This window comes from Lagenorhynchus albirostris, chromosome 18, assembly GCF_949774975.1.
Source record: "Lagenorhynchus albirostris chromosome 18, mLagAlb1.1, whole genome shotgun sequence".
NCBI lineage: Eukaryota > Metazoa > Chordata > Mammalia > Artiodactyla > Delphinidae > Lagenorhynchus > Lagenorhynchus albirostris.
Genome location: NC_083112.1, coordinates 18,436,005 through 18,463,684, shown reverse-complemented (window position 1 = coordinate 18,463,684; position 27,680 = coordinate 18,436,005). Strand labels below are relative to the sequence as shown.

Below are 27,680 nucleotides of genomic sequence, written 5' to 3'. Positions count from 1 at the left end.
TAAACATATGCCACCCGGGAGTTGGAGCCATATGTTAGGCAGAAACTAATTGAGTTTTGTGGCTATGATCTTGTATTTGGGTAAATATTTAGTTTTTGTGTATTTGCTAAATCTGTAGTTCTTGCCATCGTGTAAGTTTTTAAATCACCTAAAAATAGTCCAGAGAAATGAGTCCCCTGCCTGTTTGATATTTTCTTGGTTGGTTTGACTTTTCTCAAGTAATGAGATAAAGTGCCCACTGAGACAGATGGTAGACTTAAAACAGTGATAAAAAGGATTTTACACATCTTTGATAACATAGAACCTAAAATTTTGCTTTTAGCTTCTTAGCCCGCTGATAATTGTTGCTATCACCACTTATACCAGTTATTGGGAAGAAGGGATGATGACTTGACAGGAAAAAGATTTTGTTAAGATTTCTATAAATAGTTTTATGTTTAAGAATTTTAGCACTATCACAAATTTTATGAAATTTTCTTCTTTCCCTTCATAGAACACCTCTCAGTTTTCTTGTGTAGGTTAACTGAAAATTTTTTATCTCAAGCTGGCTGCTTTTAACCACCTGTATGCTTCTGAATGAACTCCCCCTCTTTCCGTTTTGTCTGAACCCTCAAAACTCATTGACTGTTCAGGAAAAATAAACTTCTGGTTAACATTGGCTTCAATCAAACATAATTATAAGGGTAATTTGCTTCTCCCAAATTAATCATATGATTCAAAAAAACAGATTTGGTGTCATCTATGTCATCACTTTCCCCCTTTGTATGAGTAACTGAAAGCTGATTTATCATGCATTTAGTGATTACGTTTTAATTTTTAAAGTTCTACAGTGTAATTTTGAGCATGTTTTATTACTAATTATGAAAAAATTTCTCCCTCTTCTCTGACCAGCCAGGCAGAGGTCAGGATTGAGAGGTTATAAAACCCAGAAAAAAGAGAAGCGATGCATGATTAATAATTTTCATCGTCTTTTGTAGCTTTACTTAGGTAAAGAGCATTTAATTTACAATTTGTTTTAGACTTATGAGTAATAATTATGCCTGTTGAAAAATATTTGTATTTTTTTAATGTGCATACATCCAAGGCTTGTGCATCTTCTATTTTGCCTATATTTTTAAGATACAATTTGATGAAGTAACCTAAAGGTTTTGTTTTCTTTCTCTTGTTCTTGGTACATTTTTCTATGAAAATGAGTCTAGGTGATATCTTTGAGCATGATGTAGCGATATGCATGTGATTTCTAATTTTATTAGCCAGGTAATCAAAAGATAAATAATTGGTTTTTTCCCCTAGCAGTCTCTAGCAGACTTCAAATTAATTCACAGTATTGTAAATCCAAAGGTTTAGAATACTGTGCATGCAATTCCATTGAGTCTTTTAGTGCTTCTTTTTATCACATTGCAAAAAGAAAAAGAAAAATGGCCCATATGGATATCAGTGTCGAGCTGCTTGCTAAAAAGAAATTAATGACCAGTAGTGTTGAAAGGCAACTTTTTTTTTTTACCTGTATTGGGAGCTTTTATAATTTTCTTAATATTTTGGTCTCATTTTATTTCAGAGTGTTATGCTGTGGTCTCTTTAACCCTTGATCTTTATCTCTATCCTCCCACTATTGTAGTTTTGCTTATCTTTCACATATACTTTCTAAGTTTGCGTTGTAGCCTATGGTCTTCCATCAAGTTCCTTTGTAGGTGTCTTCCTTTGATATTGCCAATCACTTATCACCAATTACCATTCCTCAGGCTGTTTTTTCTCCAAGGTAGAGAGATGTGCTTGGGAGATGACACGTGCTCAGAGGACGATGAGCTACTATTAGAGCGGGGATACAAAAGCAATAGGATGTGTTTCTTTCCTTCAAGTAGTTTACAGACTAGTTGGGGATACTAGACTAACACACAAGAAATCATTAGCAAAAATATGAGATGGCATTATTAAATTGTGTGGCAAGGACTGTAATTTGAAGGAAAGTGAGGCCATTGAGGGCTAGAATGATCCTGGAAGGCATTTAAAGGAAGTCAGACTTGAAGCTTAGGAAGGATTTAGATATCTAGCAAAAGGAAAGACTTTCCAAAAAAGATTGACAGCCAGAGCTGGAAGTAATAGCAAGGAGACCAGTCTGAGAGTGTATAAGGATAAGTATCAGGAGGAAGAAGGAAAGAAGGTTAAAGTCAAGATTTTGGCTAAGCCCTACAGCATGGTCAAGAGAGTAATAGGCAGGGCTGGACAAGTTTGGCTGTATCATAATGAACCCATCACTGAAAGAATGCTACATCTACTAAATTATTTATATTAATAACTTAAGCTTTATGTATGAGGAATAGCTTATATGTTTTATATGTGTGTGTTTATTATAGTTTAGATCAGGGATCAGCAGACTTTTTCTTTAGAGTGCCAGATAATATTTTAGGCCTTGTGGGCCACTTAGTGTCTCTGTTGAATATCATTTTTTGTTTGTTTTTTTACAATCGCAGGATTTGGCCAGCGAGCCTGGTTTGCTGACTCTTGGCTAATAATTGGCTAGGTAATTGTCCATATAGCACATAATGTGAGCTGCCTTACATCATTTGTTTACATGGTTGTTTTGTGTTTTGTTATGACTATCATTTATGTTTTTTTCCCTATATTATAGTAAGAATTAAGAGAACATGCAGAAATTAGTATTGTAATTGTTCTTTTGTGGCCAGACTTCTAGCAACTGCCTAGACTGAGTCTCAGAACTCGGACATAAAAGAAGAAAAGCCTTTGAGCTAGGCCTTAGAGCAGTGAAAATAGCTACACCATGGAATTTATAATCTTGTATAAGGTTAAGTATATCAATTGCCTATTCAGGTTGTACGTATTTTAAACTTCAACTGGCATTTTAGAAGCCTTGGCTAGGATGCTGGTGGCCTATAAGTGACAACTGGGGAGCAGGCAGTAGGAAACCTTGTTTTTAAAAGTAGTCTAGGTTGAGTTAGTGAAGAGACAAACAGTTGGACATCCCTCAATAACTCCAAGAGTCACTGTGTTATAGAATAGTCTAATAATTGAGATTTACATTGATGAGTTTGAGTCATCAAGAAAAGATTGTATCATGTTTAGATTAAGGCAGAGAAAAAAGACCTAGAAATCTCTTTGAAAATATTTTCATTATGATTATTTAAAGATAAGTTACAGTGATTTAAAGGATAAGTATCAGTTATTTTGAAAATTCATTTACATGAAATATCTCTTTGAAGTTGCTAAATTTATAGGTGTGTATTTCTAAAGCAATTCTATTTCCTTCACATTGTGTTTCATGTACCATTACCAGGTAAATAGTGGTGCCTCAGGTTATGGTTGCATGAATAAATTCGCTAGGGTTACTCTCTATATATTTTTTTTAAATTTATTTTTGACTGTGTTGGGTCCTCGTTTCTGTGCGAGGGCTTTCTCTAGTTGCGGCAAGTGGGGGCCACTCCTCATCGCGGTGCGTGGGCCTCTCACTATCGCGGCCTCTCTTGTTGCGGAGCACAGGCTCCAGACGCGCAGGCTCAGTAATTGTGGCTCATGGGGCCAGCCGCTCCGCGGCATGTGGGATCTTCCCAGACCAGGGCTCGAACCCGTGTCCCCTGCATTGGCAGGCAGACTCTCAACCACTGCGCCACCAGGGAAGCCCGGGTTACTCTATATTTTGTATTATCAAGAAAGTAAGAATATAGCATAAGAGCATTCTTTGATTCAACAGGCATTAGTAAATACATTCTGTGTATCAGAGATAGTATTAGGTGCTGGGAAAAGTAAAGATGTATATGACGGAGAACTGTCTGGATAAAATCAATGGTGTTTCTTTTTTTCCTCTTAAAAACATGAAAAGCAAACAAACCAACAAAACCCCAAAACTTAAGTTAACTGTTGTCCTTTTGCCTATACTAGCATTTTCCATACTTTTTAAATGTATGTACTGTCTTAAGTTTTAAGGCAGTACAGACCTTTTGAACTAAATTTTAGCCTTCATGGATTGCTACCCAATAAAAGTTTGGCTTTTTAAATTTTGCTTTAAGAAGAAATTAACAATTCACTCTCCCACCCCCCCTTTTGTCAGTACTTGAAACAGCTTCATTATTCCAGCTGTTTCCGTTTCCTAGATAGGAGATAAAGTACCTTGGATCTTAGTTCCAACTTCACCCTTGTTAGCCGTATGATCTCAGATTCGTTTCTTTCAATCTTAGGTTCCCAATTCTTAAAATGGAGAATAATGTCTATCCTGATTTCCCCACAGAAATATTGTGAGCAACCAAAGAGATGTTGGAAACCATGACAATATTAAAGTACCATATGTGTTTACATTAATGCTACTACATTGGAAGCAGTGCAGCCTTTTTTTAGTAAGACCAGAAATCATGAGTTCAAGTTTTATCCTCCAAACTTCTGTAAATATAGTATTCCAAAAAACATTTAGTTTACTCTAAAGTTTTAACTGCCTTCTTGGCAAAGAGAATGCACATTTTAAAAGCTTTCTTTCCATTCTTACTAATCTTTCAGTGTGGTCGGTATCCAGTGCCTCTGTTCTTCTTTGCAAGAGAATACTGATCTTCATTCCAAGGAAATTCAGCTAGTCTTTCCACAGTGGGATAAAAATATGCAGAAGTGAATTCCTTATAGTTTTCTTTTTTTCAAGTAGAAGACTGTTTATCTATAGTAATAAGATCCACTTGAACTCTCATTGGAAACTTGATTGTTTTTTTTTAAATGCCATATAGACTCGCCAGATATGTGGTGGTACTCTCATTTTACAGATGAAACTATTACTTCTGATTGACTTCCATCTCTCTTCCTCCCTCACTTCTTGAGATTGCTTATGTGCTAATTGTTAGAAAGACAGAGTAAGTATGATGTGTACTTTGACATAAACCTTAGTGTAAAGGTTATCTAAATTTGATAAATTAGGTTGTGTTAATCAGCCTCTATCAGAAGTGTCTGAAAGTTACTGTTTTCTGTTTTCCTTCTTCAGAATCCACATTTTAATATATTTTTGAACAATAATTTAAACAATTTAAGTGATTTCTTAGTGAAATCCAATTCCCCAGTAAGGAGAAAAAAAATCTTCCTACTTCTCTGGGGGTTCTAAACAGATGTTTAAGTACATTTTAAAGCACAGTTAAGACTTTTCTTTAAAAAGTAATTATATGCTTTCTTTTGCAGAAATAGATGTCATATACAACAACTATGTACTTATGTTGAGATCTAGCTTGAAGGAGTAGTCATTTCATTTACTTCAAAATCAGTTTATCTTAAGATTGGCTTAAATAAAAATAAAAGTGAAAACATAGTTTATAATTTCTGATTTCATTATGTTTACATTTTCTAGATTCTTTTGGTTTGCTTGTAACAGCCATTCTTTTTTGTTTTCCAAAGACGTTTTATTTTTTTTTTTAACTTTTATTTTATATTGGAGTATAGTTGATTAACAATGTTGTATTAATTTCAGGTGTACAGCAGAGTGATTCAGTTATACATATACATGTATCTACTCTTTTTCAAATTCTTTTCCCATTTGGGTTATTACAAAGTATTGAGCAGAATTCCCTGTGCTATACATTGGTCCTTGTTGGTTATCTATTTTAAATACAGCAGTGTATACATGTCAATCCCAAACTCCCAGTCTATCCCTCCCCCCGCCCTTCCCCCCGTGGTAACCCTAAGTTCATTCTCTAAGACTGTGAGTCTTTTTCCTGACAGCCATTCTCAGTTACAGTTTCATTCTTAAGACTTGATTTTTTTTCTATGTAGTATTTTCATTTGCAGTATATACTTTTTCCTTACATTTTAGTTAATGAAATATACTTTTGTTTCTTCCATGTTAGGACTAGCTATTTCCAATACTTCAGATTAGTAGATAAATCATTATTCCTCAAATGCCGTAGTATGCTAGCAATTTTATTTTTTTGTCGATTGCTTGAACCTGACCAAAACTGGTCTAATGTGTGTGATAGAGGAGACTTTGGATAAAATGTACAGGCAACTGTTCCTCTAGTTCATCTTCAGGCTGCCTCCAGACTAATATTTTAAAAATATGAATTTATTCAAATCATCGCTCAGTTTTAGAAGTTAAAACCACACTACAGTTCCTGCTGCATCAATTATAATATCTTCTATCTCTATTTAGAGTTTATACTCTGTTGGTATCCTGTGACTATATCTATTTCCCACCACTTCCCAATTTTGTCGTACAAAGAGCATGTTTTACATGAGGCAGATAAAGGTTTTGTTTGTTGGCTTCTTCCCTTACTGGCTGTATATAAACTTGAGCACATTGCTTTTACCTCAAGGAGCCTTACTTTCTTCACTTTAAAGAGGGGTAATATAGGATCTATTTCCTAGAATTAGCTGCTATAGGGATTAAAAGAAAGAGCCCATTTAACATGGCAAGTAAAATACTTGCCATAGGATATTAATATGTAGAACTTTGAAAGACATTTCTAATCATTGTTACCCAGGTATCTAAATTCTTCCTTTCACCATTCATTTATTTATTCATCTATCATTTGTTAAAAACCTTAAATGTCGTAGATACTTAGAATATGAATGTCACAAAAATGAATGTCATATTCCTTTTCCTCTAGCAATTCACACAGTACGATGAGAGATAAAGACATGTAAACAAATACATATTTTAAAATAATTAAAAGTAAATAAAATACCTCTTGTCTTTCATCCCTTGTGTGAATCCTTCCTATAGTTTAGTACTGAACTGCCATAGGTTTCCATAATATGCTCATAATATGACTGTGTATATAACATACTGTAGCATATATATGTTTTTACTTGCCTGTCTCATCTATTAGACTGTGAACTCCTCGATTTTGAGCAATACTTCTCGGGTCGGCAGGGGTTTTTTTTTGGTTTTTTTTTGTCTTTTTTTTTTCTGTAAAGGAGCAGATAGCAAATATTTTAAGCTTTGTGGCCATATGGACTCTGTTGCAACTACTTAACTGTGGTGTAGGAGCATAAAAATAACCATAGATAATTATAAACATTGGGTATAACTGTGTTCCCATAAAACTTTATTTATAAAAGCAGGCAGGAGGCCAGATTCAGTGCACGGGTCTTAGTTTGCTGACTCCTGCAATGCCGCATACCTTACGGCTGGCAGATATGAGGCACTCAGTAAATGATAATAATTAACATATATTAAATGATTTCTATGTTCTGTGTACTATTCTAAACAACTTTTCATGTATGAGTTTACTTAATCCTTAAAACAACTCTCTGAGGTAGCTATTATTGTCATCATTTTAAAGATTAGGAAACTGGAGCACAGAGAAGTTAAATAACACACCTAAAATCATACAACTAGTTAGTGAAAGATTTGTGATTTGAACCTAGGCTTTCTGACTCCAGAGCCTGGCTTTGAATTATTAAATCATACCAGTTCTGATACGTTGAATTCCAGGAGTATAATATTGATTCAGCATTAGGAAGCATATTAATGTAATTCACTATACTAATAGGTTAAAGGGGGAAAACTGTATGTTTATATCTCTTTGGTGCTAAAAACAAAAATCATTTTCTAAAATTCAGTTATCCCTGACAACTATTCATCAACAAGAAATAATCTTATAAAGGGTCTCTACCAGAAACCTGTATTAAATGTCATAATGAAATGTTAGAAGTACTTTCATTAGAAGATAGGAACGTTGGTCAAAGTCTTAGCCAGTGTGTTAAGAAACAAGAAAAATAATTAACCTCGAAATAATGGGGATTGGGAGTGAGGTGGAATATATCACTGTTACTAGTTGCAGTTGATATGATTATCTACTTAGACAAGACAGGCAACAGAAAATGATTTGAGTCAAAAAGAGATTTCAGTAAACCCACTGGCTATGAGATAAATTTAGAAGATTCATTAGCTTTCTTATACACTAGCAATAACCAACTATGAAAAACAGTAAGAAAAGTAGAAGCCTAAATTATAAAATACCTGAGAAATTTTAAAAATATGCAGCACCATCTGAAGAAAACTATAAGAAATCTGAATGAATGGAGGAATAGTATATTCCTGAATGTGAGAACTTAATACTATAAAATTGGCAGTTCTCACCAAATTAATACAGTCAGTGTAATCCTAATTAGAAATCCAACAGGATTTTTAAAATGAAATTTGACAAACTGATGTTTCAAGTTTTGAGAAGGAAAAATGCACAAGAATGGCCAGATAAATTTCAAAAAGAAGCATAACAAAGGGGAACTTACCCATCAAAGATTAAAACATACTGTACAATTATAATTATTAAACTAATAAGAATTTGGAGTAGGAATGAGCATGTTGATCAAAGGAACAGAATAAGGAATTCAGGAGGAGCACCATGGTTACAGAAGAATTTATTGTATGATTAACAAGTGAGTAATGGAAGAGCTAGTCTATAAGTGATGGGGGACAATTGGCTGTCCAGTTGAGGTAAGGATAATTAGGTACTCACTTTGTGGCACTCTCAAAACTAAGTTCCAGTTGGACTAAATATAAGTAAAACAATAAAATGGCAAAAATTTTGGAAGAAGTGAATGTAAAAAAAGTGTCAGTGTAGTGATAGCCTTTTCAAATAAGACGTCAAACTTAGATGCCATTTAAAAAGGCAAGCAATAGATTGGGATAAAATATTTGACATATAGTAGACAAAGTTAATATTCAGAGTATATAAGGTGTGCCTACAAATTAACCAAGTCAACCTGGTAGAAAATGAGAAAGAATGTACAGAAATTCATAGAAGTAGAAATATAGCCTGTAAAGTTTTGAAGAGATGCTCAAACACACCAGTAGTAAGAGATTGAAAACATCAAGATACGATTTTTTTTTTAATCTTTGCTAATAAAATTGGCAAAAATTGGAAAACCTTAGTAGGTGTCAAATTGGAAAGTAGGCACTCATAAACTATTGAACGGAGTATAAACAGCTTCATCTTTTTAGGGTAAAAGTTTAGCTGTATCTGTCAAAAATTTTTTTAATTAATTAATTTATTTTTGGCTGCGTTGGGTCTTTGCGGCTGCGCACAGGCTTTCTCTAGTTGCTGAGAGCGGGGGCTACTCTTGGTTGCAGTGCGTGGGCTTCTCATTGCGGTGGCTTCTCTTGTTGCAGAGCACCTCTAGGCGCGTGGGCTTCAGTAGCTGTGGCTCGCGGGCTCTAGAGCACAGGCTCAGTAGTTGTGGCACATGTCCTTAGTTGCTCTGTGGCATGTGGGATCTTCCTGGACCAGGGATCGAACCCATGTCCCCTGCATTGGCAGGCGGATTCTTAACCACTGTGCTACCAGAGAAGTCCCTGTTTCTGTCAATTTTGAAAATGCATACTTCTAAGCCAGAAGTTTCATTTCTGTGTATCTATAATACAGAAATACTATCATAGGGTCATAGAGAATATTACATGATTGTTCCTTGTGGAGGGAGAAATATATGAAGAAAAATGAAAGCATTTTGTGTTCATCATTAGAATAAATTATAGTATGCCCTCATAGTAGAATATTAGACAGCCATGAAAAAGAATGAAGTAGCTACAGATGTACTTCTTTAGGAAACTCTTAAGATATTTTACATGAAAAAACAAGACACTGACCAGTACACGCAATTTTATTTAAACCACTCCCCTAAACCTCATACGTACATAAGTGCAGAGCAAATGTCTGAAAGGGTACATTCCACAGTGGTTGCTCTGGAAATGGGAGTTGGAATGGGGCAGGAGTTAAAAATAATGTCTGTACATATGTTTTTAAGTGTAAAACATGCAACTTTCGTGATGTAACAAACAATAAAAGAAAAGATGGTTTGGATTTGGTGATTGTGACTAGTCCTTGTTAGAACCATACCTTCTAGTTGGCCGGCCTTGATTTATGTCTGTTTCCCTGTGTGATTTTTAACAGCATATCCTTTCACTCAAAACCTTCCCAGTTAGTGTCTGAAATCATTGGTGCTTTTAAAGAGAGCAATTTCAGTTTAGTGTTGGGTCTGAAGCTGTGTTACAGCATGTTAAAGAAGTGAGAATTGTAGGCTAGTGATTCTCAACCTTTATATAACCATATCTGCCAACCAGGACAATTTTAGTATACTTTATTTTATGAATTTCTATTATAAAAGCAATTTTCTTTTCCAAATATAAAATTGTAATTTTGATTATAGTTGTTTTCCAGTCTCATATGCCTGGATATTTTGATCTCCCCTTTTAATATTAGAACCTAATATTTTAGGAAAGTTGGTAGTAAATTTCAGGAGAGATGTTAGCTTAAACTGAAGACAAAGTAAAGAAAAGGAAGATTTTTTAAAGATAATATGAGGAAAGATTAGCATATTTAGGCAATAATTTTTAGCTCAGCCATAGTTGTAGATTTATAAACAAAGAATATGGTTATCTCAGAAAGGACAACATTAAAATACTGGGTTCTACAGACAGATCTTACTTCTCATGGAAAATACAGAAATATTTCTTGATTTTCTTATTACATCTTATGATAAAATTCTCTATTGGGGAGAAACTAATGAAGGAAACATGTTAAATATGGTGAAGTCAGTAATACAGCTTTTACAGAGGAATTCAAACCTTTTGGTTGTAAACCTAGATGCTAAGGTGTTACTTTGTTCAGAAAATATTCAGAGGCTGCTGTTTTTTGGTCTTAAACCCAAAGTGATTCTGATAGACATAACCAAGAATCTGAAACTCTGAAAAAGCAAAGTGAATAATCTAAATATATAAGCTAGTATTTTACAAAAGGGCAATAAATATTTGTAGATGAAAAAAGAATTGTCCCAGATGTAATTACGTTGTGCTCTAAAGGTAACCCAAGTGCTCTGAAAATAGCACTAGACAGCTAGGAGCTGTAAGATGGGATTTAAGAAGTACAGTTGTCACTCAGCATCTGCAGAGGATTGGTTCCAGGACCCCCGCAGATGGTCAGGTCTCTTATATTAAATGATGTAGTACAATAGAGTCGAATATCTGCACGATCCGCACCTACAGATACGGAGGGCTGACTGTACTTAAAAAAAAAAATCTATTGGTCTTATTTATGTGCACATTATCTGTCTTTTAACAGATTGGGGTTGATTTCTTGGAAGAATTCCTGCTCTCTTTTCTCATAGTTTCCTGAGTGGAATTATCTTTGTGATGTCTTTTTCATCAAGATTGTGTTTGAAGTCTTATTTTAATCAGGTTTCCATGTTAGTATTAAGGTGTGATTTCTTAGTGGGGGGGCTGGAGCTGTATCTTCTGACTGCTTATTAAATTAAGTTATATTTATTATATCTGACTAAGGAGAATAATGGCAATGGCCCTCAAACTCCCAACCCTTATTTTACACCTCTGTTCAATTAAGAGGGTTAAAAGACTGAGGCCCACCCATCCTACCCACTTTCACCTTTCCTTTCCAGTGAACAAGGAATTGGAGAAGAGTAAGATAAATAAGTTATAGTGAATACGTTGCTGACAATCTATATAAATTGCCATTTACAGTTTAAGAAAATGAGTATATATATTTGATTTTATTAGATTAAACCATATGAAATTGTTATTTTAATGTTTCTGACCTTAAGTGGCAATTTCATGTGGTTCAACCTATTATATTACAGAACCATGCCCTATAATCACTGCTCTCTATATAAAAATATATTGTTGCACTTAGAAAATATGTTGTGGCTTCCCTGGTGGCGCAGTGGTTGAGAGTCCGCCTGCCGATGCAGGGGACACATGTTCGTGCCCCAGTCCGGGAAGATCCCACATGCCGCGGAGCGGCTGGGCCCGTGAGCCATGGCCGCTGAGCCTGCGCGTCCGGAGCCTATGCACCGCAAAGGGAGAGGCCACAACAGTGAGAGGCCCGCGTACAGCAAAAAAAAAAAAAAGAGAAAATATTTTGTAAGTTATTTAATATAAATTCATAAGCAGCACATTGCTTATGAAATGTCACCATATAAGCCAAATTGGCAAGTTTATGAATGTACCTACTTTAGCAACAAGGATAAAGTGATAAGCCAAAAATATTGTTAACATATGCACCATTGGACTATAGGGTTAATCAATCAGCCATCTCCGAAAACTAAATTAAATATGAGAATGATAAGATAAACATGTAGTAATTGCTAAATAAAAGCTATTAGATTTAAAACCATGACCAGTTGAAGACACTGCAAAAGCCAGAACTAATTGAAGAGAGCACTGATAATAGATAAACAGATAACAAAGTATCCTTCCCCTAAATTGTGGTAATTCTGTCTGTTGCATGGCAGCCAAATGTCTTAGTAGAATCCTGAATCAGAGGCCCAACTAATCTCCAGAAACATATTAATTTTAGTTTATAGATAACATTTTTTTTAGTAAATAAGAACTCACTCTGTAAGTTGCTGGTAAGTAATACTTAGTCTTATGCAGAAATCTAAGAAAGTGCGTGTCATTTTCCCAAAATATCTGTAAAGAGAATACTGATTTTTCTTTCAATTAAGGGTATATCAAGAGCACGTTGGCTTCCATTGGTGAACCCAGACCATACTTTTTTAAAAAATCTTGCTTTTAAAGCATTGCCATTTGTGTTCTACTTGTGATAAATTCATTTACCTTTCTACTGCCCATTGCGTACATTAAAAATTAAGAGTAGTGAATTCAGTTCCCTGTCAAGATGGAGTAAAAGGGACTAAACTTACTCTTCTGTCTGAAACAACTAAAAAAAAACCTAGAAAAAAAAAAACACATGAAACAGTAGCACTCAAGATGTTAGATGTCATGCAGCGGAAGAGGGAAAACATGAGCCCTAAGATTGGCTCTGCTTATTGCCTGGAGGAAGTTCCCAGGGCACAGGGAGGGGTGTCCCAAGTAGGTCCCATCTCCCTGAGTTGAGATGAAGCTGGCAGTCCAAAGAGAATAATAGAGTGTACAGATCCAAGTACCAGAGAAGAGAGCACTAAACATAAAAAGGACCTCAATGATCTGAAGAAAGTCCCCCTTGAGTATTTAGCACAGTACTGATAAGGGCATACCTGTGAGGAAACTACCCGGGGCTAGAGAAAGAGTCACCTAAAAGGATTATATATTAAATAAAACAGTGTCCAAGCTTATACAAGGCCAGAAATAGTGCCTGTTCCCACCAGCCAGAGTAGAAAGCCTCATAATTCTCAGGGCATTTGGTAGAGTACTCTGGAGGGTCTTGGCTCAGTGGTGGGGAAAAATTAACCCTAGACTAAATGTAGCTGTGTTCCTGCCTAACTCAAGAATATAACTTTGTTCTTGCCTAAAGCAAGACCCCAAAGGATCAAACTGTTTCCAAGTCACTTAGCCACATCTCATAGCAAAGCTCAAGAATAGTTATAGGAATACAGAAATATCCAGCAGCCAAGGAGGGAAAATTTACAGTGACTGACATTCAGTCAAAACTAGTAAGCTTGCAAAGAAGCAGAATAATACAAACCACAACGAGGAGAAAAATCAGCCACTTGAAACTGGCCGCAAAATGACATTGATGATGAATTAATAGTCAGGAACATTAAAACAGTTACGTTTGTATTCAGTATGTTGGAGAAGCTAGAGGAAAGATTGAACATGTTATGTAGAAGTATCTTCTAGATTATAATTACAGTGTCAGAGACAAGATACATTGGATGGGATTAATGGCATGTTAGACATTGCCAAAGAAAAGATTTTTGGATGTGAAGACAGCAATAGAAACTGTCGAAAATGATACATACAGAGAAAAGAGAATTGTTTAAAAAGGTGAACTGAAAAAATATTTGAAGAAATAGTGGCCAAAATTTTTCTGAATTTGATAAAGACTATAAACTAAGAAGCATGATAAGCACAAGAAAGATAAATGTCTCCAAGGAACATTATAATTAAATCACTTAAAACAATGATAAAGAGGAAAAAATCTAAAGCAGCCAACATTAATACAGGACAAAGATAAAAGTAATAGATTGCTCGTCAGGAGCAATGTAAATTAGAAGGTAATGTAGCAATATCTTTAAAACACTAAAAGAAAAACGTGTCAACGTAGGATTCTTTACCCAACAAAAATATCTTTCAAAAGCAAAGTAATGACTTTTCAAACATGCAACAGCTGAAATAGTTTTACCTTCAGTCCTGTACTAAATGACATGTTAAATGGAGTCCTTCAAGCAGAGGAAAATTAAACCATATGGATACCTGGGCCTGAGGAAATGATAACTACATGGGTAAATGTATAAGATTTTAAAACTTATTATTTAGGTAATTTCAAAGGACAGTTGACTGTTTAACATGATAATGATAATGACTGTGGAGTTTATAACATATGTAAAAGTAAAATATATGATAATAATAGCACAAGGAAGGGGAGAAAGGGCAGATATATTGTTGTTAAGATTCTGATACTTATACCTGAAGTAGTAAGTTAAACTGTGATAAGTTAGACTGTGAAACATTAGACTGTGATAAGTTAAAGTGCATATTATAAACCCTAAAGCAACCACTAAAGTAATAAAGGATTATAGTCTATAAAGCCAATGGGGATATAAAACGATATAATAAATAATCGAAGACAAAGCAGATAAAGAGGAAAAGGGGAATGAAGAACACATGGGACAAATAGAAAACAAATAGCAAGATGGTAGATTTAAACCCAACTATATCAATACTCATAAACGATCTAAACACTATAATTAAAAGACAGAGATCATTGGATTCAATTTTTAAAAGTCAATACCCAAGTATATGACACCCACAAGAAACCCACTTTAAATATAAAGACACACATAAGTTAAAAATAAAAGGTTGGAACATATACCATGCTAACACTATCCAAAAGAAAGCTGGAATGACTGTATTAGTTCAGAAGTTAGATTTCAGAGCAAAGATTACCAGGGACAGATGGGTCATTTTGTAATAATAAAGGGATTAATTCATGAAGAAGACGCAATCCTAAATTTTTATACATGATAAAACTGCAAAGAGAAATATACAAATAAGAAATTTAGCAGAGGTTCTAATACCCCTCTCTCAACAATTGATAGAGCAGATAGAATGTAAAACCTAAAGCTTTAAAATTTCTTGAAGAAAACTTAGGAGAAAATCTTTGTGACCTTTGATTCGACAAGGATCTCACAGATAGAACTCCAAAAGCACCATCCATAAAATAACAAATTAATCTCTTGGATTTGTCATAATTAAAACTCCTCAAAAGACATTGGTAGGAGAATGCAGAGACAAGCCATAGACTGGGAGAAAATATTTGCCAATCACTTAACTTGATAAAGGACTAGTAACCCAAGTATATTAAAGGGCTATCAAAACTGAGTAATAAGAAAAAACAATGCAGTAACAAAATGAGCAAAAGTATTGACCAGATGCTTAACCAAAAAGCTATACAGAGGGCAAATAAGCACATGAAAATGTGTTGAACATCATTAGTCATTATGGAAATGCAAAGCCTGGGATTTTAAATAGATAGTAGGAAAATTTGGGAGGTGATGGGTAGGTTAATTATCTTGATCATAGTAGTGGTTTCATCAGTGTATTCATGTGTCAGAATTCATCACGTTGTATACTTTAAATGTGTTATTTAATATGTGTCAGTTGGGCTTCCCTGGTGGCGCAGTGGTTGAGAGTCCGCCTGCCGATGCAGGGGACATGGGTTCGTGCCCCGGTCTGGGAAGATCCCACATGCTGCGGAGCGGCTAGGCTCGTGAGCCATGGCCGCTGAGCCTGCGTGTCCAGAGGCTGTGCTCTGCAACGGGAGAGGCCACAACAGTGAGAGGTCCGCATACAGAAAAAAGAAAAAAAAAAAAGTGTCAGTTATACCAAAATAAAGCTATTTTTTAAATCTATAGTAGTTAGCACATTATATGTGCTTGATGCCATTTCCTAGGAACATTTGAATATGTGTGTGTGTGTGTGTGTGTGTGTGTGTGTGTGTGTGTGTGTGTGTGTTTTAACCTGTAGGAAATAGCAGTTTTAGTCTGAGAGAAAAATTGATTTGGCTCATAGGCTATTGATTTGGCTGAAATATCCAAAGGCAACTTCAAAGGCCTCATTAAACTTGATTACTTACAAATACTTTCTTCTCCTTAAGGAAACTATTTTTATCTATTTCTAGTTGAAGAACAAGAATGTATTCACATCTGGGTTGGGCCCTTCAAGGATGAAGTATTCTTTACATTGTTATCACCCTGACTCCTTCATTATCAGTTAATACTTAGTGAAAATTAGTTTTACATCTGTAATCTGTATGGTCATGGGACTAGCAGCATCAGCTTAACCTGGGAACTTATTAGAAACGTGAATTGTTGGGCCCTATCCCGCACCTATTGAAACAGACTAGGTGTAGAGCCCAACAGTCTGTTTTAATAAACCCTGCAGGTGATTCTGATACATACCAAAGTTTGAAAGCTATGGTCTTAGAGCAGCAGTGGGACTTCAGATACTTAGGTACTGATAGTAGTAGAATTCATTTCAAGAAATCTCACAGGCATACTTAAGATTTGTGTATTTCACCATATGTAAATTTTGTCTTCAAAAAAGAGTTAAATACTGAATAGTAGTTACTGAAACATGCCTGAGGTGTTTAGGGGTAAAGTATACTGATGTCTGCAACTTTGAAATGCATTTTTATTTTATTTTTTTAAAATTTATTTATTTATTTTTGACTGCATTGGGTCTTTGTTGCTGTGCGTGGGCTTTCTCTAGTTGTGAGTGGGGGCTACTCTTCGTTGTGCGCGGGCTTCTCGTGGTAGCTTCTCTTGTTGTGGAGCAGGGGCTCTAAGTGTGAGGGCTTCAGTAGTTGTGGCACATGGACTCAGTAGTTGTGGCTCACGGGCTCTAGAGCACAGGCTCAGTAGTTGCGGCAAGCAGACTTAGTTGCTCTGTGGCATGTGGGATCTTCCTGGATCAGGTCTCGAACCTGTGACCCCTGCGTTGGCAGACAGATTCTTAACCACTGCGCCACCAGGGAAGTCCTATTTCATTTTATTTTAAATATTTATTTTGTTTATTTTTTAAATTTTTTTTGGCTGTGTGGGGTCTTCATTGCAGCACTCAGGGTCTTTGTTGTGGTGCCAGGCTTCTCTCTAGTTGTGGCTCGCGGGGTCCAGAGCACGTGGGCTCTGTAGTTTGCGGCACTCGGGGTCTCTCGTTGAGGCGTGAGAGCTCAGTAGTTGTGGCACGCAGGCTTAATTGCCCCGCGGCATGTGGGATCTTAGTTACCCACATCCATGTCCCCTGCATTGGAAGGCAGATTCTTTACCACTGGACCACCAGGGAAGTCCCAGATTCTATATGAATTTTAGAATGAATTTTTCTATTTCTAAAAAAAATGCCATTGAGATTTTGATAGGGATTGTATTCAATCTGTAGATTGCTTTGGGTATCATAGAATCATAACAATATTAAGTCTTCCAACTATGAACACAGGATGTCTTTCCATTTATTTGTGTCCTCTTTAATTTCTTTTAGCAATATTTCATGGATTTCAGTATACAAATCTTTGTTTTCTTTGGTTAGATTTATTCCTAAGTATTTTATTCTTTTTAATGCTATTGTGAATGGAACAGATTTCAGATCGTTTCAGTTGGGGTATAGAAATGCAACTGATTTTTGTGCATTGATTTTGTATCGTGCATTTTTAGTGAATTTGTTTATTAGTTCTAATAGTTTTTTAAAAACCTTCAGGATTTTCTACATGTAAGATCCTGTCATCTGTGAACAAAGATAGTTTTACTTATTTATTCCCAGTTTGTATGCCTTTTATTTCTTTTTCATGCTTAATTGCTCTGCCTATGTCTAATGTCTAATATTGTGTCTATTACTATGTCTAGTACTGTGAATAGATGTGGTGAGAGTGGGCATTCTAGCCTTGTTCGCGATTAGAGGAAAAGCCTTCAGTCTTTCACCATTGAGTATGGTGTTAGCTGTGGGCTTTTCATATGTGGCATTTATTATGTTGAAGTAGTATCCTTCTATTTCTAGTTTGTTAAGTGTTTTTATCATGAAAGGATGTTGAATCTTGTCAGATGCTTTTTCTGCATCAGTTGGGATGATCGTGTGTTCATTTTTACCTTTAAAAAATTTTATTGAAGTATATGCAGAGAAGTACATACTTAGTGTACAGTTCAGTTTATAATACACTAGTAGTTACCATACAACAGCCTCCCAGGTCAAGACGTAGAACAGTGCCAGCACCCAAAAAATTACCTTCATGCCCCTCCCAGTCCCCATCCTTTCTTCCTTTCCAAAGGCAATCACTACATGATTTTTAATACCACAGACAAGTTTTATTGGTTTTTAAACTTTCTATAAATAAAATTGTGCAGTTTGTACTCTTTGTGTTTTTCACTCACATTGTATTTGTGAAATTTATTTGTATTGTCCTCTATATTACTACTTCATTAATTTTCATTGCTGTATAGTAGTCCATTGGGTGAATCAGATACAGTTTACCATTTACTGTTGAGGGACATTTAGCTTATTTACAGTTGGGGGCTATTAAAGAATAATGCTGCTATACATTATAATAATGCTGCTATATATCCCTTCTTGTACTTATCTTTTGGTGTGCATGTGCATGCATTTCTTTTTGGTATATACCAGGAGTCTAATAGCTGGATCATAATGGGGTCATAGAATATTTATATGTTCAATTTTGGTAGGTAGTATCAAACTGGTTTCCAAAGTGATTTTATGAGTTTTCATTCACATTCCATATGAGTGTGCTAGTTGCTCTGTAGCCTCACTAATACTTGATATTGTCAGTCTTTTCCATTTTTACTATCCTAGTATATGGTGGTATTTCATTATGATTTTAATTAGCTTTTTCCTAATAAATAATGAACTTGAGAATCTTCTCATATGTTTATTGGTCTCTTGAATTTCTGCTTTTGTGAAGAGCACATTCAAGTCTCATCTCATTTTTCTATTTTTTAAAAACTCAATTTGTAGGAGGCCTGTATATATACGAAATATGTCCTCTTTTCCAGTTATATGTGTTGTAAATATTTTTCAGTCTGTGGCTTGCATTTTCATTCTCTTAAAATTTTTTAAATGAATCGTAGTTTTTAATTTTCATGAAGTTCAATATGTCATTCTTTTCCTTTATGATTTAAGAAACATTTATACCCTGTGTAAAAAATCTTGCTCTGTGTCAGTTATGAAGATATTCTTTTGTGTTATCTCTAGAAGCTTTTTTGTCTTACTTTTTGCATTCAGATATGCATACAGTCTACTTGGCATAATTTTTTTAACATTGTTTAATTTGACATTAGTTAGAATTCTGACTAATAGAAAATTTGCAAGAATAGTACAAAGATATCCAGCTGTTCTTCACATGGACTCCCCAAATGTTAATATTTTATTGTATTATTACCACATAGATGGTCAAATATTGATATATAGATATAGGTATAAACAGATATGCTGGAGCCATCTTGTACTTGTATACAAAAGTTGATTGCTAAAAATTCAGGCATCTTCAGGTCGATTTTTGGTTTTTTTGGTTTTGTTTTGTTTTGTTTTGCGGTACGCGGGCCTCTCACTGTTGTGGCCTCTCCCGTTGCGGAGCACAGGCTCCGGACGCGCAGGCTCAGCGGCCATGGCTCACGGGCCCAGCCGCTCCGCGGCATGTGGGATCCTCCCGCACCGGGGCACGAACCCGCGTCCCCTGAATCGGCAGGCGGACTCTCAACCACTGCGCCACCAGGGAAGCCCTTCAGGTCGATTTTTAAACCATGATGGCTTGAAATGGGGCATGGAGGAATATGTATTCCATGGAAATTAGCAGATGGAACAAATCACTTCTCCCCTTTTTTGCACATATCAAATATTATATTATTAAAAACAAGCAAAAATAGATGCATAACTTAAAACAAGTGGGTATTTGTGGTCACAAGATAAGATGAGAACATAGGAACTTAGTAGTAACAAAATTAGAAGAAATTGATTGAAAGAAGAAGCTGACAGTGTTCTCTATGCAGGAATGAAAGGAATTTTTAGGTTTCTAAATGCAACATTTTAGTTGCATGACTGAAGTTTCCAATTTGCAAGCTGAAATAAAACCAGCTACTTTGCACGTAGTGTGATGAATATGGCCATAAAAGAAGGCAGTTCATAAATGAAATGATGTTACAGCTTTGAAGAGAGTAAAATCAGAGATAACACCTTAAATGGAATGATAATATTAAAACACAGCATATGGCTTCAGATTCATTGTATAATACCACTGGAATTAACGGGAGATTCAGAAGAAATTTCTATTTTTATTTGTAAAGCTTCCAGTCCACCTCTTGAAACCAAATTATGGTTGTATCTTCAGCATTACATTCTAAAATTTTTGTAATAATGGTGGCTTGCAGTTTTAACTAAGTATATTAAATAAAATATTAGGATACAATGACAAAAGAAAAATTCTCAGTGGTTGTTATTTTTTTAATTTATTAATTTTAAAAGGTAAATTACTTATAAACTTTCTCTGGTTAATCCTGAGTTAGCTTCCTAAAATGTTTCTTCTTGAACTAAATCTTATGACATGCAAGAGGGAAAATACATTGACTCTTTCCCATCTTATATATAATTCTTTGTGTGTTCCACAGAGTGAAATTATTTGACATGATTTAAGGTACTCAGTGATTTTGTTGGACTTTAAGAAATATAGCAATACAGATTAAGCCAGAATTTAGATTTACTCCTTCATTTATATATGTCTATAAAAATGTTTATATACTGTATATATAGAACATACATGTGTTTATATCATATGTATTTATTATATATTTATATATATGTTATGTTTAAATGGCATGCATTTTTATGAGATAGCTAAATAATATAAAATGTTCCATACTATAGTTTTAAATATAAAATCTTGAAGTAGATACCTGTATTGAATATTTGTTTTAATCTTAAAACAGTGTTGGGCTTCCCTGGTGGCGCAGTGGTTGAGAGTCCACCTGCTGATGCAGGGGACACGGGTTCTTGCCCCAGTCCGGGAACATCCCACATGCCGCGGAGCGGCTGGGCCCGTGAGCCATGGCCACTGAGCCTGCAGGTCCGGAGCCTGTGCTCCGCAACAGAAGAGGCCACAACAGTGAGAGGCCCGCGTACCGCAAAAAAAACCAAAAAACAAAAAAAAAACCCCAGTGTTTATATATCTAAATAGAAAACTGTTTTTAGGTTAAATCAACTTATATGAAAGTTTTCTTCAAAGATTCAAGATTTTTAAATAAATAGCATGAATTTAATGTCTTATAAAAGTTAAACATTTTGACACTGCTGAATTGTAGAATGCGGCAAGCATCCAAAAATGTTTGTTATTTTGTCTTTCAGTATAGAGTTGATAAAATTTATGATTGAGCTCAGTTGTACTCATTTTGACTTGTAATTTACTGATGTTTTAATGGTTGATGTTATATATGGTAGACTAATATTGCTTATATCAAATCTTTTACTTTTTATATAAGTGATAATGTATATACAGTTAAAGAGTTCTAAGTGTATGTGCTTGTATCACTGAAATGATTTGGCTTATTGTAAAGTATTTAGAAAAAAATAATAAAACCAGAATGACAGAAGACCAAAGCCAGAGCTTAACGCTTAAAACTTGAAGATTCTTTTTCTTATCCTGAGCAGATTTTTCAAATTTTGCTGTTTGAGGAATCAGTGAAAAATTATAATTCTTGTGAGTTCCTAGAGATTGATAGGGTGATGAGGGGAAACTGGGCCTTCACAAACACCTTCTCAGCTCAGATTAAAACATCAGTGATAGAGTTGCCTCATTCAATCATTGCATTTTAGTTCCTATCCCACTGTTTAGCTAAAGTAGTGGTGGTTAAATTAAATAAATGTTATATAGAGGTGGAAGGGATAGAGAGACAGACAGACATGGAATTTATTTATTTTTATTTTTGGCTGTGTTGGGTCTTCGTGGCTGCGTACAGGCTTTCTCTAGTTGTGGCGAGCAGGGGCTACTCTTCGTTGTGGTGGGCGGGCTTCTCATTGCGGTGGCTTCTCTTGTTGCGGAGCACAGGCTCTAGGTATGTGGGCTTCAGTAGTTGTGGCTCGAGCTCTAGAGCTCAGGCTCAGTAGTTGTGGTGCATGGGCTCAATTGCTCTGCAGCACGTGGGATCTTCCTGGACCACGGCTTGAACCTGTGTCCCCTGCATTGGCAGGCGGATTCTTAACCACTTGCCACCAGGGAAGTCCCCAGACATGGAATTTAAATAGAAGCTCCTGATGTGTATCTTGGTTTGCTGTCTACATTGACAGACAGCTGGTAAATAAGAAATATATTTCCTTAAATGATCCATTGACAGAAAAAAGCTGTCAATAGAGTATTGTAAAATTTCCTTTGACAAGAATATATCTTTATCTTGAATGTATTATATTTTAATATATTTTTAACGATGTACACACAAATGGCTATGTATTTTTGTTTTTCAGAGTTGGAGGGTTATCCGGTATATTAATGTCTTATTGATAATGGCAGAACATCCACCACTACTGGATACCACTCAGATTTTAAGTAGTGATATTTCTCTCCTATCTGCCCCTATTGTAAGTGCAGATGGAACACAACAGGTAAGGAAACTGAAATGTTTATTTTCTTATGTCTAGTACACATGTATTTCTTTCAGAAGAATGCAAAATTTAGAACAGAATGAGGCATCACAACAGTAGGTTCCTGTTAATTCATATTTTAAACTCCAGTTCAAAATGTTGTTTTGGTTTTATAGGACGACGAAATAATGAGACTGTTTGTGAAGTTGCTTCTAAAATGTCTCACTAATTAATGATTAAATTTCTTGTGTTTATATTTAGTTCCCACTGAAATTTTTTTTGTTTTACTTTAGACAATGTACTAGTCCCTGAGTGTTTTTTTAACTAAGTTTAACCTTGTACCTTAATGATTATTATAAATCATTATTTCAAATCATTATGAAATCATGACTTCATTATGTGATTAAATGACGGCCTGCATTATATTATAATAAAATGTTATCTCTTTTTCTTCTTTTCTCCTCACCGGAATCCCCCCTCCCAAAAGCAAACACACAATTCGTGGTGTGTTTTTCTCCCAACCCAGGGCTTTATAAATAAAGTTATCTTATTTTGTTGAATTTTGCCTCATTCCCCCAATAATCCTAAAGGGATGGGAATGAGGGACTTTCATAAGTACCTGTTATGTGCCAAGCAATGTACTTAATTCTCACAACTACCCTGTATGGTAGTGATTTTAATATTGTAAGTGAAGAAACAAAGATTAAGGACATAATAAATAATAATAAGAAGAAAGAACAATTTGAGTTCTCACTATATAAAAAACATGTGCTAAGAACTTTATGATCTTATTTAATTCTTTCAGCAGTCCTGTCCCTATTGCAGATGAAACAAAATGAGTTTCAGAAAGGCTCAAGATCACACAAAGCTTTTTTGCTCCATTACTCATACTGCTTCCTTGGGACACTAAAATAATGCAGTCTTATTTTGTTACTTTACAAACTTCGTGTCTATAGTGGACAATTATTATTTGCTTACAAGATAAGGGGCTACTTTGTTAACTTGGCTATTGAAAAATCAAGTGATTAGCTTGTGTTCTAAAGTATATATTGGTTTTGATTTTCACATGTGCTCTGATAGCTTTTAGCAGCAACCTCTTTTCACTAAAGTTGCTTTTTATAGTCAAATTTAAGTCCGTTAAGATTTTTTTCTCCCTTAAAAATAATAGATGTGGCGGATATTCATTTACTTCGAGGCTCTGGGAGTGCTTTCAGTTATCATTGTTGCTTCAGGCAGATCACTGGCTTCAAGTTGTTTATAGTGTAATACAAGAAAGAATCTATTAAGCAGCCAATTACAGTACATTGATATAGTTGCTACAGTGTATAGTCTGTTAAAGGGAAGACAGTAGGCTGAAACAAGACCACAGTGCCCTCTCAAGACTTATTTCTCTCTTTTCCCCCAAAAGGAGATTCTATTGGCAGAATTTTTCTTGAAATCTTGAGGGCACCATGGCTAGCATATAGTAGTAGTTGTGTAGATGGATATAGAGAAAGGAACTGGGAATAGAAGAGCACACTAGAGCAAGATTTGAAGGATCAGGCAGAGTCACTAGGTCTAGAGGACCTAATATTTTTTAGTTAGGGTTTGAAAAATCAGGTGTCAAGAGGTGGAATAAAGCCTTAAATTCTAACTAGCAAAGACAGTGCCTTGTAGTTTGATAGGGAGAGAGAAAAATGAGTGGAAAGAGCATAGGATTTGGTTGATAGACTTAGATTTGATTTGGGTGACTTAAGACAAAGTATTTAACTTCTCTGTGTATGTTTGCTTCTCTATAAGATAGAGGTAGTAATAGCTGCTTAGAGTAGCTGTAGCTTTGAGCATGAAATGAGCTTGAAGGAGCTCATTAAATATTTGCTAAATTTGAATTGAAGCACTTAATAAATGTTTAAAAGACTGAAGAAACTATATAGGTGTGTCAGTCAGGACTTAAGTCAACAGAGATAGTTATAGTAAGATAATAGATAATTATGATGGATCCAAACTAAAGTATAAGTGTAAGAGAGTGGACCAATAGCTATGGTAGAATGTAAGGAACTGAAGAAAAGTAGATAACAACTGACAACATGCATCTCTTTGTCTTAACTCAGGAACTTAACTGGTATGCCAAGCATGGCCAAGTTAGAGCTTGCCTCTGGTGATATGACACTACCTGGTTGGTGCCCAGAGTAAAGAAGCAAGCTAAAGACAGTTCCTGACAGGAGGAACTCTCGGGTACATGCATGATGTTAAAAATTTAGGAAAACAGATAGGTTGTCCCTTGTCTTTACTCTCTTGGAAATATTATTCTATTTCTTGGGAATATGAGATTTCTGTTCCATCCCTTGATATCAGATTAATTTTCTTATGGTTGGCCATCCAGATTATCTATCTCCTCATTAATATTTTCTAATTTTTTATAGCAAACATTTTATACAATGTCACATTATACATAGCAGGTCTTTTGGCTTATGAATTATACTAGAGGGAATCTCTCCTGATATCATTACTGCTAGTGTTGCTTTTAGCGAAGCTATAATAGACATTTATCATTCATTTTTTTTTTAATTTATTTATTTATGGCTATGTTGGGTCTTCATTTCTGTGCGAGGGCTTTCTCCTGTTGTGGCAAGCGGGGGCCACTCTTCATCGCGGTGCGCGGGCGTCTCATTATCGCGGCCTCTCTTGTTGCGGAGCACAGGCTCCAGACGCACAGGCTCAGTAGTTGTGGCTCACGGGCCTAATTGCTCCGCGGCATGTGGGATCTTCCCAGACCGGGCTCGAACCCGTGTCCCCTGCATTGGCAGGCAGACTCTCAACCACTGCGCCACCAGGGAAGCCCTATCATTCATTTTGATTGGCAGCACCTGAACTATTTTTTGTGTTTGAAGAATTTCATTCCCCTTTTTCCTATTAATAAACTTTATTTTTAGAGCGTTTTAGGTTTACAGAAAAATTGAGCAGAGTGTTTTTCTCATATGCCTCTTCCACACAGCTTCCCCTATTACTAACATCTTAATAGGTACATTTGTTACAATTAATAAACCATTATTGATACATTATTATTAAGTTCCATGGTTTACATCAGGGTTCATTCTTGGTATTGTACAGTTCTATGGGTTTTGACAAATGTGTAATGCTGTATATCACTATTACAGTATTATACAGAACAGTTTAACTGCCTTAAAACTCCACTGTGCTCTATTATCCCTCCCTCAGTCCCCACCCCTGAAACTTTGGCAACCACTGATATTTTTACTGTCCCTATAATTTTTGTCTTTTTCCAGAATATCTTATAATCTGATTCTTACAGTATGTAGCTTTTTTAGACCAACTTCTTTCACTTAGCAATATGGTCTGGAAAATTTCTTCTTGTGGCTATTTCAGTAGCTCCTTTTGGCTATTGTATAATACTTATTGTTTGAATGTCCTGGTTTATTCATTCACCTGTTAAAGGACAGCTTGATTGTTTCTAGTTTTTGGTGATTATAAATAAAGCTGCTCTAAACATTTATGTGTAGGTTTTTGGATAGACGTAAGTTTTCAACTCAATTGGAGAAATATCTAGGAACATCAGTGCTAGATTGTTTGGTAAGACTCTGTTTAGCTTTATAAGAAACTAACAAACTGTTTTCCAGAGTGGCTATACCATTTCGCATTCTCAAGCATGTCCTCGTTTTGAGATTGTATCCTTTCCTGATAGAGCAGGTAAAGCGTTTATGAGTGCTTGTGCTGCCCTGTTAGAACCCCCAGATACGCTTTAGGGAATTTGAACTTTAAGCACAAGTGGAATGCTCCCAGCTGTATTCACTATTGCTACCATCAAAAGAAAAGTTCAGGTATTTTGGTTTCTTGTGTAGTTCAGTACTTTCCTAATTTAACTTTACCTTCTCTAATTTTTACTCATTTACCTTCCAAAAATATTGAATGCATTTAAACTTTTGGCTAGGATCTTTCAAAACTCAGTGCCTATCTAGCTTCTTTATCAGAATCTTCTCCATTTCATTAATTTTTTAATTATTATTTTGTAACTCTATAATTATTTTCTCACTTGTACCTGCTTGATTTTGATTTATGGAGGTGACTGAGTAATGACATAGACTAATGCCATTGAAGGCAAAAGTAATGACATAGAGAGACTAATGCCATTGAAGGCAAATTACTTACATTTCCTGAAAGAAGGGAGCACACCATGCCATGCTGGGCCACAAGGGAAACATCAGGTTTTGGTCAGGAGGCAGAAGCAGGAACAAGAGGAAAGCCTAGGCCAAAGCCATTAAATTGGTGTTTTCTCAGGAAAGGCACAACAGTGTAGAGTAAGTAGCTTAGGATTGGCTATTTAATAATTGTGGCAGGCAAGAAATAACAAGTATTGACTAGGATATGGAGAAAAGGGAACCCTTGTATACTGTTGGTAGGAAGGTATGGATAAATTGGTGCAGGCACTATGGAAAACAGTATGGAGATTCCTCAAAAAATTAAAAATAGAACTACTATACGATCCTGCAATTTTATTTCTTGGTATTTATCTGAAGGAAGTGAAATCACTGTCTGGAAAAAATGTATCTACATTTTTGTGTTGCAGCATTATTGTGTTGTGTTTGTTGCAGCATTATTTACAGCAGTGAAGACATGGAAACAACCTATGTATCCGTCAGTGGATGAAAAGATAAAGAAGTTGTGGTGTGTGTGTATATGTATATGTATGTGTATATGTGTATGCATACACACGATGGAATATTATTCAGTCATGAAAAAGAAGAAAATCTTACCATTTGCCATAACGTGGATGTACCTTGAGGGCATTATGCTGAGTGAAATGTCAGACAGAGAAAGACAATTACTGTATGGTCTCATTTATGTATGGAATATTTTTTAAAATGAACTTATAGATACAGAGAACAAATTGGTAGTTGCCAGAGGTGGGTGGTTATGGGGGGGTGGGCAAAATGGGTGAAGATGGCCAAAAGGTACAAACATCCAGTTATAAGATAAATAAGTCCTAGGAATGTAATACACAGCAAGGTGACTATAGTTAACAACACTGTATTGTATTTGAAAGTTGCTGAGAGAGTGGATCTTAAAAGTTGTCATCACAAGAAAAAACTTGTAACTATGTGTGGTGGTAGGTGTTGACTAAACTTACTGTGGTAATTATTTTGTGATATATTCATATATCAAATCATTACGTTGTACACGT

The 27,680-nt window shown here is 35.4% G+C and overlaps 1 protein-coding gene across 4 annotated transcripts in view; it reads left to right on the top strand.

Annotated features, from left to right (window-relative positions):
- Positions 1 to 27,680, top strand: part of FNDC3A (fibronectin type III domain containing 3A) — a 162,873-nt gene that overhangs the window by 1,425 nt on the left and 133,768 nt on the right. For 3 of the 4 annotated variants that reach the window (XR_009536732.1, XM_060129010.1, XM_060129008.1), the window contains exon 2: positions 22,385 to 22,522. The exons of the other annotated variant lie outside the window; for it this stretch is intronic. Coding sequence is in view for 2 of the 3 variants with exons in the window: in XM_060129010.1 (XP_059984993.1) it covers positions 22,424 to 22,522 (99 nt within the window). In the remaining variant the exon portion in view is untranslated. The remainder of the gene's footprint in view (positions 1 to 22,384; positions 22,523 to 27,680) is intronic. 4 annotated transcript variants of the gene reach the window in all.